Consider the following 13989-nt stretch of genomic DNA (forward strand, 5'->3'; position numbering starts at 1 on the left):
CTACAAAATACAAGAAGATACGAGATTATATGTGCTTTACCTCATTGGATGCAAGTCAAACATAGGAGGCTGAAGCTCTGCAAGCTCTATGGAAGTGATGCCGACTGCCCAGATGTCACACAACTGGTTATATCCACCTTTCCGCTCCACGGCCGCCACTTCAGGAGCCATCCTGAGAACACAAATTAAGAAGTTATGGTCAGAGATTTGTGTAATACGGCTATTAAGTTTTGAAAACCAATTCCTCAGCATCTAACATTGTGCAATGACACATAAATGTGAATAGTAAAATTAATGTATTGTATACGTGTTGCATCTTAATCCCGGGAATAAACAGACGTGACTTTGATAAGTACAAGCCAAGCCTCTGCAATTGTGTCAGTGCATAACAATGGGAATTATCTTGTGACAGATATTCAATAATAGTATGAGATAATAATCTAGTGATGCTATCGCCATGAGATCATCAATAGCCAATGTAAGGCACACAAACAGCCTCAGCCTCCTCATTCCAGCACAGAACTTATTACAAGAGGCTTGTAATGAAGAAGAAGAAAGGGGGGCACTCACCAAGGCATAGCTTTTTTTCTAAAATATCCATAGGGAAGGTATGGGAGAGAGACTGCACATATGATGGCTAGGCCACGTCCGTTTCGCGCTCTCCCATACCTTCCCTATGGATATGCTTTTATCTAGAACTGAATAAAAGGATATTTTAGAAAAAAAAGCTACGCCTTTGCGAGTGCCCCCCTTTCTTCGTCTTCATTACAAGGGTTTTTTCTAGGGGCGTGAGCACCACTTTTTGAGAACCTTATAAAATTGCTGTAAATCCTATGGTGATTTTTGGAGCACACGTTTATACACAGAAATAGGTTATAGCAGAGCCACCTTACTTTTTCTTGCTATCCATACTTATTACAAAAGGGCCGTACTCCACGTGGGGGTCACATAGACATTTAGAGTGTCTACAGTACATGAGTGATAGGGATGTCTAGGTTTAGAAAAACATGGCTGCATTCTACTAAACACGGCATCACATCTGTCCACATCTTAGATCTGAATTTTGTCCATATATGCAGAGTCCATGCTCCGTATAGACATCCCTCGTCTATGCACTTAAATATTTGCTTAAAAAAATAAAAAAAAACACACACACACACACACACACACACACACAAAACCCCCACTCCATTTCTAACATTGGAGATGCCAAAAATCAGGACACATTACTTTCCAGCTCTGGTTTCAGATGATCCAAGTAAGGTGATGTAACTCTTTGGGCAAATTGCTATGTAAGGCTCAGGCCCCACGTTGCGGAAACACAGCGTTTTTTATTGCAGATTTTGCTGTGGTTTTTTGAGCCAAAGTCAGGAGTGGAGTAAAGAGAAGGGAAACATCTAAGAGCTGCCTTTATATCTTCCATTCCTTTTCAATGTACTCCAGACCTTGGCTCAAAAACCCGCAGCAAAATCTGCAACAAAAAAAGCTGCGTTTCCGCAACGTGAGGCCTCAGCCTAATAGACGGAACCCCCCCCCCCCAAAAAAAAAAAAAAAAAACCCACCAAATTCTTACCAATATGGAGTTCCAATGAAAGACTTTCGTTTCGCTATAGTCGCTGTTATCTGAGCAGACACTCCAAAATCAGCTTAAAAGGCAAAACAAAACATAGGAACATTAAATGTCAAATCTTGTTATTTCACTCAACGTATAAGAACTAAAATAGAAAGGAGAATGTCAATGGTCAGAAGTTGTTTTCTCGAGTCCAATTTTTAGATCAGAGTGCTAGGTCTCTATTACCTATCCACATCAATTGTCACGGTACTCAACATCAATCCAGCTGGGGTCAAGCCTAGAAATCATGGGGGTGCTACTTTGTACCTTAGTAAAAGTTTTCTTGCCCCAAAGATTACAAATACGGATCCGCTCAAACATTTCAATGGTGAACTATGGTCAGATGTTCTATGCTATTACATTCACCAAAACATGTTTGCTACAGGTAGGTACGGTTTTCCTCTGCCATTGCGTTTACAATGCAGCCATCATGTCCTTTCCCCCCACTCTCCTCGGAGGACGTCTCATATAAGGGAAGATATATGTGGTTTGTTTCCTTGGGGATTCTGTGAGGATTCTTCATTGACCACACAGGTAATATCAGGGACATTATTACTAGGAGTATACCCATCGTTCAGTTTAACCAGCCTGATACTTAGACACGTTTATTGGTAGAGTATACAATTTTGATGTATTTTAGATATACATTAGATTTTAGCATCGACTTACCCCTATTCTTTCTGTGAGCTACTTAATTTTAAGGGGGTTTCACCCCCAGTGATATGAGGTTTCCTCCCCTCTTGGTTGCAGATGTATGATCCAATATACGTAAATATCAGCAGAACAGTTCAGTAAGTGTTAGTAATGCCTCGGCCTTTTGGCCCATTTTATTTAGAGACATTGCCATTAGTTGGGCCGAGGCTATCGAATCTCTTTTGTAAGAGAAATCTTCCATTTTTCTTTGTTGCTTGAAATAACAGGTCTGACATCCTACGTGGAGCATGGTGGGAGTTGTAAGCGATTTTTTTTTATATGTCTGCCTTAGAATAATGCTTAGCTAATAATCGGCTACAAACATCTGCGCTTCCAAGAACGTGATCATTAAAAGCTCAAGACGCTCCGCACTGTGTAAACTCCAATAGGATGTGCTATAAATAACCAAATAAAGCAATGGGATGCTATTTGTGTGACTCAGCGAGAGACACAAGCACATAAACACACTGTACGAGATATAACTACTTCCAAAAAGGCCTTCTTTTTGTCTGAATCCCCCCCCCCATTCATAGTTTGCTGCAGAATTTTTAACCTTTTCACCAGTCTTTTCTGAACTTGTGCAGGACTTAGAATAATATTCAGCTAATTCACATGGATCTTCTGTTACGTGACCTTCTGTTAGACCTCCTTGGTCACATCTATTTAATACAACACAATTGGAGGGAGATTTATTAATTCTGTTGTGTTGTACTCCAGTTGTGGTTACTTCCCTGGATGGCGTGAGGTGAATCCGGATTATTAAGAGGCTCCAAAGAAAAGAAGATGTGGCACGTCTTTGGGGCAGGAATTGGGTGTGCGCCAATCCTTACACCCATCTACACCAGAAAACTGAGTTAGAGTTAGTAAATTCCCACCCCCCAATGTGAGAAGCTGCTGCAGAAGTGCCATAAACATCTTCAGATATGCCCCCCCCCCCCCCACCTAAAAAAAAAGCAGAATAGTTCTATACAAGAGTGTACGGTCACCTATGCACCACATAAGATAGAAGTGGGGGTGCAGCTATAGGGGTGCAGAGGTGGCAGTTACTACTGAGCCCTGGACCAAAAGGGTACCCAAAAGGTCCTCTGCCATATAAAATGTACCATTATCCTAAATGAGACAAGGCAAGTAGGGGCCTCATGACAGATTTTGCATTGGGCCCAGAAGTTTCATGTGATGCCTCTGGATAGACAAGGAACCTAGGAACTAATAATTTTCTATGACTTCGTTCAGCATTTATATGTGCAAAGGTTTTTGCTGCCCGGACTACTAGATAAATTCCGGTTTCCGCCGTCCTCTCAAACAAAACCTAGAAGTTTTTCCGCACCCACACATGGTCATTGACCGCATCTCCTTCATGAGTAGGTATAAAGGGTGAGTAGTCAATCATTTTCTATAGGTGGGGGTACATCCAATACATTGGCAAGTTGCAGAACGTCCACTATACAGACAGTAAGCTTTATTTCCACCCCACTGGAATCCACGATACATATCACGCCTATTGTTACTCATCTCCATTGAACACGCAGCTGTCTAGCTTGTTGAGCCACTCCATGAGTCATCCTATGAAGACGTCCAAGTTTCCTGGAGAGACCCCTGTGTAATTCAGTGAGGGCACAGAATGGTCCCTTTATTAAACCCCCGGATTATTTTCCCATTACCCAGGTTTGGCCTAAACTGTATACCGCAGTTAAATCTGGTAGGTGGAAGATAAAGAGGATAATCCTTTTAAGAGTCATGGAAGATTTGCATCTATTGAACTTTGTAGCCGCTTCTGGCATAGGCGGCTCTAGCTATCATTTTGCAGGAGCATTGGCGAGTCAGATTAAGGGATTTATCAAACCATGCCAGAATCCTTCCAGCAACAGCAAGATCGTTTAAGGCCTTAATAGTCTGACAACACCGCTCTGTAGTTATTCACATAGCATCCGATTTGCTCTTTTACAATGAGAATAATTTCTTTATGGCTTACATATGGTGGTTATGTATTAGGGCTTCCTCTGCGCATTGCGGCTTTCTGGGCCTCCCTTTTCTGGGCACCTAAAAAGGACCCGTCACAATCCAAAGATGGGGAACTCTCTTTATTTCTTTGTATAAATATAAAGTATTTAGTGCAACTAATGATTCTTCTTCTCTTCATTGTCCAGAGATGCTCTTTCTTCTCACTCTATTCTTGGACTAATAGATGTGAGCTTTCCTTTTCTTATGATTTCTTGCTATATTGTACAGCTCAGTGAACAGTAAGTCTTTACGCTTGCTTGAGCATCTCCTATAACTACACTCGAGGTTGATCCTTCATGTACAAATATGATTTTGCAGCGTAGCTCACTGACAGGTACTTCATTGCAATAAGTAGTAAGCGTAATAGTAATGTTTATCATGTATAGCCTCTGCGGGTTGTTGGAGTGGATGATCCGCCTATATTCAGCAAACTGCTGCCGTCGATGGTTTGCCTGCTCCAGCGTTTTGTCAGCTCTTAAACTGTCCTGCTGCTGAACCCGTTCCTCGCGCTGTGCCCGTGATTGTTGCGGCATCTCAAAAAAGTAGCCTATGTTTTAGTTGAGGTTACAAACTATCTATGTGCAAAATTTCATCCAAATCTGTTCAGCCGTTTTTGCGTGATTGAGGAACAAACATCCAAACACACAATCTTTCACATTTATATTTATAATATAATAATATAATATAATATAAATATAATATATAAATATAATATATAACATAATATAATATTAGTAGGATATTAGTAGGATTATATACACTGAAAAGGCCATATTTCACTATTCAGTGAAGATATAAAGGACTATGTGGCAGTATTGCTCGTCATACCACATTTGAGGCCCACAATAAGACACTTTTTTTTTTATTTAAAATGTACCCATCATTTCACTTTTTGTTGTTTGTGAATGGAGGAGTTTGCTGGATATTGCTGCAATATCTTTTATTGGCCTATTGTAAGTTCTTTTAGCATAAAATAAGTTCTAAAGTTCTCCCTAGCAATGTTCGATCGATCTACTTCATGCACACACACAGTGAATTGAGCTCTACCTTCCACAGCTACATCTGTAAAGGAAATGCTCCCCAAGTCAAAGAGATGAGTCCTGAATTTATCTCCAATAAGTTATAGAACACATTTCATACAGAATGAAAAAAAGCTTAGTTTTGATATTGACATTTTTTGGGACCTTAAGGCCTCGTTCACATCTGCATTGGTATTCTGTCTGGGGGAGTCCGCATGAGGATCCCCTCCCCCCGAACGGACTACCGAACGCAACTGCAAGCAGTGTGCCAGTGAAAGCAGACGGACCCCATAGACTATAATGGGGTCCATGTGCTTACCGCCAGATCTCCGCAGGGATCATGCGGACAGGAAAGTAGTTCATAATGTACTTGACTGTCCACATGACTCGTGCAGGCAGTGTGCGGAAAGCACACAGCCCACATTATAGTCTATGGGGTCTGTGTGCTTTCACTGCACAGCGCTTGCAATTGCGTTTGGTAGTCCGTTCAGGGTGTTCTTCACCGCAGATGTGAACCAGGCATAAGTTGCATAATAACATACTGACAATTATTGGACCCACCTGGTGACCTTTATATATCTAGCACACTGTAACATTCAGCAGATTTTGCAACCCAAGCTGAACACAAGAAATGGCAACACACACTGCCACTTACCTAGCTTTACATGACCGTTATCTGTCAGAAGAATATTTGCTCCCTAAAATGAAAGAAAGCGGTGTGAATAGTCAAGTCAGAAAAGATCTTAATCTTAAAAAAAAAGGTTTCCTAACACACAGAAGAGCACAGATCCATCTTACTTCAGGGAAAATGAGTCCAGTTACACTGACATTATAACGTGTCTGTTCACACCTATTAATCATATAGCTACATGCAAAAGCTACAAGATTCGTGGCCTTATTCTTTCACTTCTAATCCAATCCAAAAACCAATATCCTTCTTTTTCGTTCCTTCTGCTTGGCTGCACTGTCATCATCCCCTGTACAAGCAAAAATGTGGTGGAGAGAACATTACGTATGAAAATGTCAGGATGACTGGCAGCGCAGCCCCCCCTGGATCTTTCTCCACGAACACAATATTTACTTTGCCTCATGAAAAGGAAATAATTATTTGGAAAAATAACAAAGATTAAAAACCTGTCAAATGGAAAAAGGATCAGAAATGCCGCAGTGGCTTAGCAGACCAGTCACAGCATATTAAATATATTAATGCTTCTATTTATGTATTTGTAACTATTAAAGAAGACCTGTCAGCGGGTCTAAGAAGCCCGGTCATATAAATCACCTGTCACCCTGTGCATTCGGGAGATCTGCTTCTCCAAATTCATCCAACCATCCCTAAGATATAAGCCCCTAGTGTTCAGCATTGTGAGACAAAGCAATAAGCCACATCCGACAATACAACCAATAGGTTCACTTAGCAGAAAACGGTTCTTTCCATAAAAGTCGGGAAAGGGGCGGGAGGGCACAGCTGCATACAAAACGTTTCTCTGAATTAAAAGGAGTTTTTCAGGCTTTATAGTTGATGATGTGCATGTCATCAATGAAAGATCGTGAGGTTTGACACTAGAGACCCCAGCCGATCAGCTGTTTGAAGAGGTTGCAGCACTCATGTACTCATTTGTGTAACGGATGTGCTTGGGATCGCAGCTCAGACCATTTGAATGGGACTGAACTGTGATTGGGCCATATGACCCAACTGACGTAATGTCACACAGAATATAAAATGAAAGAGGCGCTTAGGGAAAGCTGCTGTAACCGGCTGATCCACAGATCAGACCCTGTGGAGGTATCGGACACTCATAGATCAATTTAAAAGACCCAAGAAACCCCTTTAAAAGAGTACGTCACCATTCCCCCAAAACATGTCCCCTTATCTGTTTGCCTAAATACTTGTATTCCCCCAAAACATTTCACCATATCTGATTGCCTAAACACTTGTATTCCCCCCAATACATGTCCCCATCTCTGTCTGCCTAAACACTTGTATCCCCCAATACATCTGATCATGTCTGCTTGCCTGAACACGTGTATTCCCCCAATACATGTCACCATCTCTGTCTGCCTAAACGCTTCCCCCAATACTTAATAACTCTAAAGCACTTTTTCTACATTCGCCATTTCTCTATAACTTTGTCAGAGGAATAAAAGAACGCAGCACACAACATGACACTGTTAAAGGGATTCTACCATTAAACTACCTTTTTTTCTATTTTTTCTAATTACCACGTCGGAATAGCCTTAAGAAAGGCTATTCGTCTCCTACCTTTAGACGTGGTCCCCGCTGCGCCGTTCCGCAGAAATACCGGTTTTAACCGGCATGCAAATGAGCTCCCCGCAACAATGAGGGCGGGCCCCAGCGCTGAAAGGCCGATGAGCGCGTCCCCATTGCTGCCCGAGAGCTCTTTCCTGCGCCGCCTCCTTCTTCTGCAGCAACTCCGCCTCTTCTGGCTTCTTTTGCTCTTGTAGTTCGATACAGGAGCATAGAGAGGCCACCCCAAAATGGCCGCCGGCCGGCTCCTGTATTGAACTGCAAGAGCGGCTACCCAAAAATGGCCGCCAGCCGGCGACCATTTTTGGGTAGCCTCCCTATGCTCCTGTATTGAACTACAAGAGAAGCCAGAAGAGGCGGAGTTGCTGCAGAAGAAGGAGGCGGCGCAGGAAAGAGCTCTGGGCAGCAATGGGGACGCGCTCATCGGTGTTTCAGCGCTAGGGCCCGCCCTCATTGCTGCGGAGAGCTCATTTGCATACCGGTTAAAACCGGTATTTCTACGGAACGGCGCGGCGGAGACCACGTCTAAAGGTAGGAGACGAATAGCCTTTCTTAAGGCTATTCCAACGTGGTAATTAGAAAAAAAGGTAGTTTAATGGTAGAATCCCTTTAAGTTCTGAATGAGAATGCTCTACAATTGCTATTTCATGAAGAATACAAGTACGAGTCTGGAGTGGTGAAATTTGTTGAAGACCCCCATAATTCTTACCTTTATGTCCCTGTGCATTTTTCCTTTATTATGTAGATAATACAACCCCTAAAAAAAAAAAAAAAAAAAAAAAAAGAAAAATGAATGCATAATCGTAACGTGATGAATAGACAAAATTTATCGTGGATAAAGGACAAAAATCATCCTCTGCTGCATAAAACCTTATATCAATATTTCAAGTGAGGGTATACGGGGTAATGCTGAAAACAGCAGAGATTTCATTAGTCACGCTCGGCTGCGAGCACCGGCTCAGGATGGCGGCTTGTCAAGAGTCACAAGCAGATGTGTACGAAATTATAACATTGTGTAATAGGTGCTTCCAGAGACAGAAAATACTGGATACGACATTTTCTAAGCAGCATTTTTGTATTTTTTTTTTTTTTTTTTTTTTTTTTAAAAAAAGGAAAATCCCACTTTGCAATTTAAAAAAAAAAAAAATAATAATTATATATATATATATATATATATATATATATATATATATATATATATATATATATATATATATATATATATATATATATTTCCAATGCATCTAACTTGATCAATCGTCTTTTTCAGATTACAAATATTGTTTTGGGTCTAAAACAAAAAAAAAACTCAACTGATCTGTCTCCATAGTAACCCGTGTAGCCTAATCCCGCAGCTATACATCCCTATCCATCCCTCCCCTACGTCTTTCTATCACACATTTGCCAGGTTAGTAATAAACAAAGGGCAGATTGACGGTAAAATGGCTCCAGATCAGACTACCGAAGATTTGCCTGAAGTCTGTTACCATGGAGATACAGGAGCTGTAGACGCAAAACGATACATTTTTAATTACGACTATATGCAAAGTTGCTTCGAGTTTTAATTATAGAAATGAAAACAATGAGGATCTGAAAGGCTCGTCGCTAAAATGTGACTTTTATCAGCTAGTCGATATAAAATTGCGGTGTGATATTGACAGTGTAACAAGGTGATTAAAAACATGTTTTGTCAGATTGAGCTTCAAAGAAAAAAATAAATAAATAAAGTGAACTCAGCTTGCCAAAAGTGCTCTTACATCCCGGCCTAGAATACATCTGATTTGGACAGATCGAGCTTCATCAGGACGACAAAATAAGACCCCTGTGGAGGCTTCATATAATACAAGTTACATTGTAGCTACTAGTCCTTAGGATTGGCCCTTTGTAAGTGAAACATTTCCATATTTAGGAGATTGATTGAGTAAAAATTTTAAAAGCGTTTTCCAAGACTTATACTTTGGATATGTCATCAGTGGGGTCCAATACCAAGAACAGGACTCCAGCGAACCAAGTGGTTGAAGAAGCCACAGTGCTTAGGTAAGATAAGCTTCTTCACTGAATACCAAGCACGAAGCTCTGCATATGGTAGGGGCTGTGTCAGATATTAAAGCTCAGACCATTCAACTAAATAGGATTAAAGGGGGTGTCCCATGAAAAGCATCCTATCTATACTGCTAGTTTATGTGGATTTAAGACATTTCCTAAATGCATTGCTTTATCAAAACTGCTTTGTTTGGCCGCTATCTTAATTTATTCACTTCATTGTTGACACTGCGTTTCTATGGCCACTGGGCTTATCTGCTCACTTCCCAAGTAACATAGCTGCCTGCTCTCAGGGGGGAGGGAGGGGCTGAGTGCTGGGAGCAGCTCTGAGCTGTGTATGTCTGACAAGCAACGGAGCTCCTCAGATGGGGGAGGTGAGAGCTCTGGGATTACTGTGCTGTCTATCTTCAGATTTTCCACTTATCAGCTGGTTTAATTGAATTTGGCTGATAAGGGCTGAGATAGGGAGTCCGTTACCTCTGTATGTAATGCAAGCTGACTCAAATCCAGCTCTGCTACTTCAGTTTCCACATCAGCTTTATACTGTGGTAATGCATTTACAACCAATCCCTCATTACTGACTGCAAACATAGCAGAGCAAGTCAAACCCCACCCACCAATGTGCTGAGAAATCCAGGAAGTGAAGAGAGCACAGAGCCTGCAGGCTGCAGAACAAGAGTTATGGGAATACCCCTTTAAGCTGCTGTTGTACCATGTGACTGATGAACGTGATGTTATCAGCACAGGTAAGAGGCCATGGCACTTGTGAAGCCACTTCAAATAGCTGACCAGTGGGAATCCCCTTGGACCCCACTGATCACATATCAATGACACCTCCTAAAAATACGTCATCAATATACCAGTCCAGGCACCGTTAGGTTCCTTATTATTTCAGTTACATCAAATCAATAAAAACAATATTGTAAATGAATAAAACGCTCCATACAACAGATGTGTGCCCCTTTAACTTTTACCCGGACAAACCAAAGCAGGTCATGCACATTAGGTGTAGATCGACTGAACGCACCATTCAGTCGACCATCTAATATATACAGGGGTCATCCAAATCTCCCCCAGATGGCACATGTAAGGGAAATAAGGATAGGGCAAGTGGATTTTAACTGTCCAAAACTTTTCCTCTTGGGGAATTAAGCCGCCAACTATTTTGGGAGATTCTCCCATACACTTGCATGATTGGGTTGGCTGAACAGTACATGTACTAGAAAAAGAGAAGCCACAACCAGACCCATCTGACAACTGCTTTCTCCCCTCTCCCTATTTAGGACACCTGCAGCACTCACTGAGCTGAGCATGCATGGATATTTAGAGAACAGACTGTGTTTGGCCCACAGCCATCTTAAGTGTATATCCAGCTTTAGGCTATGTCTGTAAGTGTAATACACTCAGAGTGCGAGCTAAGATAAGATCCTGTCATGTGTCATCAATAAAACCTTCCTGAAATGCTTTCTCTACACATTATACATGATGGGATCAGATCCCGTTCCTGGCACTAAATACATGTTTCCCACATGGTGTTGAACTGCTGCCAGTACTTGAGCCCTATAGTTAATAACATACTGTACATCTAGTAGGTGGAAGGGTGTATGACGGCAGGGTCAGACAACACACAGACATACCTTCCAATATGCAAAGGTCAGAAAGAGGAACAAGCATACATACGATACGCCATGTCTGTAAACCAGCCCCATCCATGCTTCTTTGACTCCGCACAATCCCTGCTAGGTTTTTGTGCCCCTATACAGCAATAATGTCCTTCATTGTGTAAAACACAGTAATGAAGCTTCGCAAATGTCCCACACAGAACTTAAAGGGGTTGTCCTATCACAAGGATCCTATCTATACTGCTAGTTTATGTGGATTTAAGACTTTTCCTAAATGCATTGCTTTATCAAAACTGCTTTGTTTGGCCGCTATCTTAATTATTCACTTCATTGTTTACACTCCGTTTCTATGGCCCTTGGGATTATCTGCTCATTTATCAAGTGATGTAGCTGCCTGCTCTCAGGGGGAGAGGGAGGGGCTGGGAGCAGCTCTGAGCTGTTTGTGTCTTTTAAGTATCGGAGCTTCTCAGATAGGGGAGGTGAGAGCTCCGGGATTTCTGAGCTCTTATCAGTCGGTTTAATTGAATTTGGCTGATAAGGGCTGAGATAGGGAGTCCTTTACCTCTGTATGTAATGCAAACTGACTCAAATCCAGCTCTGCTACATCAGCTTCACACTGTGGTAATTCATTTACAACCAATCCCATGCAAGTGAAACCCCGCCCACCTATGTGCCGAGAAAGGCAGGAAGTGAAGAGAGCACAACAGCCTGCAGGTTAGTGAACAAGCGTCATGGGAATACCCCTTTAACTCCCCCTTAGTGACTTAAAGAGAATATAAGGTCCCCATAGTGCCCATACACAGTATGAAGCCCCTTTAGTGCTCCATCACAGTATAATGTACCCCCAGAGTCCCAATACAATAAAATGCTTTCTTGTGGCCCTTACACACTGTAATGCAAATAATAATAATAATACTCCCCCTACCCCATTCCCCTGGAGCTGTCTAAGGCTTCATTCCAGACTCTGCCCTCAGCAGCAGGAGTAATGTAGTAATGTCACTCCTGTACCTGCTTGCATTCATAATGTCGGCAGCAGTGAGAGAGGTGAATGGCGGCGCAGGGAGCGGTTTCAACTCCTGCGGATGCAGATAGGGTTGAATTTGGGGATTGCTACTCACTGCCTCAGACAAGCCCAGAACATCACACAAAATCCAGTATGTTTGGGAGATATACACATGAAGCTTTATAGTTTGGTACCCTAGAGACACAATGATCTGCATAGGAGCTGTATGCACAAACAATAGGAGAATAAGTCATTTTTAAATATATAGGAGCAACAGTGAAGGTGGACATCCCCAAAAAACCTGGACTGGAAAATGGGCAACAACAGGTTCTGTCCTGAGTTTGGAACCTAGGCTCACGGCGCCTCATATGGACCCATGATAAAACGGAGCAGTGTGTAGGAGACCACAGAAAAGAATGGGTCAGCAAACTGACAAAACATACGGTCATGTGTATGTAGCCATAAGCTATATTAACATGACGGTGAACAATGGCAGTGTGATAACCATTATTTTAATGGACATCAAATAGCAGTATTAAATTCAATTTAAGTGAATCGGGTAAAGTCACATGACCATTATTTTGATGCAAGGAAAATTGTAGAAGGAAATCCAGCAGCCATCCACTTCTTAAAATTCCATGTTTATTTGTTTGTCAAATTTAAAAAGTACAAAAAAAATCAAAATGGCAACAGTGACTCCCATAAAAAAGGAAGAAAGGCGTCCCAGCTGACGCATTTTGGAACTTAGTTCCTTAGTCGTATTTTGATTTTTTTATTTTCTGATTTTTTCAATTATTTTCATGGCCTGTCAAATGTAAGAGGGATACATTAAAATGGCTGCTCATCGGGTACAAGATGTCCGTGAAAAATGGACGTTTTGCACCTCATTCATCTGAATGTAGCTTTACTGTCAAAAGGCTTTGGAGCAAACTGAAAATCAAAGCACAAAGCAACTGTCCAGCCATGAAAATGCTTGGGCAAATAGTTTACACTGTAGAGGGAATATGGCACGTCAGCCTTTCCAGGAGCTGTAAAACAATCTGTTTCCCTTCTATTAACACAAGCATGAGGAAGCAGAAACGCAAAGTGGGATTTTTATGATTGTAATGACAGCTCTGCTGCACAATACACATAGGTGGAAGTATAAAATCTACCCTAGGAGTGTCAAGGAACCTGCTGAGACGTATTGATTAAGTCATGAGGTGCAAACCAAACATAAAGGAGTCTCAGAGAAACGCGACATGCTTACCTAGCACTAACAGGCTTTACTGCATATGCATCTTAGGGCTCGTTCACATCTGCGCCCGGTCTCCATTCTGCAGGTTTCCGTTTCCTGCACAAAACAGGGCAGGAGACGGAAACCTGCCGTCATCTTTCAAACCCATTCATTTGAATGGGTTTGAAAAGTCTCTGGCCGTGAGCGCCGGTGAGCGTTTTGTGCTCTCCGGGTGAAACCGTTTTTTTTAACCGGACACAGAGTCGGACATGCAGTACTTTGTGTCCGGTTTAAAAAAAAACGGTTTTGCCGCGGAGAGAATAAAACGCTCACCAGTGCTCACGGCCGGACTCTGCATGACAGGTTTCCATCTTCTGCCGGCAGAAAACGGAAACCTAATATGGAGTGCCGAACGCTGGTGTGAACCCAGCGTAACAAGCAGAGAAAAGCAAGTGCAGGTTGGTAGAAGAAAATGGAAACTTGGCAATTAGAGATGAGCGAGTACTGTTCG

The 13989-nt window shown here is 41.9% G+C and overlaps 1 protein-coding gene across 6 annotated transcripts in view; it reads right to left on the reverse strand.

Moving 5' to 3' along the window:
• Nucleotides 1–13989, reverse strand: part of MAP4K3 (mitogen-activated protein kinase kinase kinase kinase 3) — a 182024-nt gene that overhangs the window by 66202 nt on the left and 101833 nt on the right. For all 6 annotated transcript variants that reach the window (XM_075267539.1, XM_075267537.1, XM_075267538.1 and 3 more), the window contains exons 6-9: nucleotides 8304–8351; nucleotides 5981–6023; nucleotides 1574–1646; nucleotides 41–172 (exon numbers count right to left, since the gene is read on the reverse strand). In XM_075267539.1, the coding sequence (XP_075123640.1) occupies nucleotides 41–172; nucleotides 1574–1646; nucleotides 5981–6023; nucleotides 8304–8351 (296 nt within the window). The remainder of the gene's footprint in view (nucleotides 1–40; nucleotides 173–1573; nucleotides 1647–5980; nucleotides 6024–8303; nucleotides 8352–13989) is intronic.

Source organism: Leptodactylus fuscus, chromosome 3 (assembly GCF_031893055.1).
Source record: "Leptodactylus fuscus isolate aLepFus1 chromosome 3, aLepFus1.hap2, whole genome shotgun sequence".
Classification (NCBI taxonomy): domain Eukaryota; kingdom Metazoa; phylum Chordata; class Amphibia; order Anura; family Leptodactylidae; genus Leptodactylus; species Leptodactylus fuscus.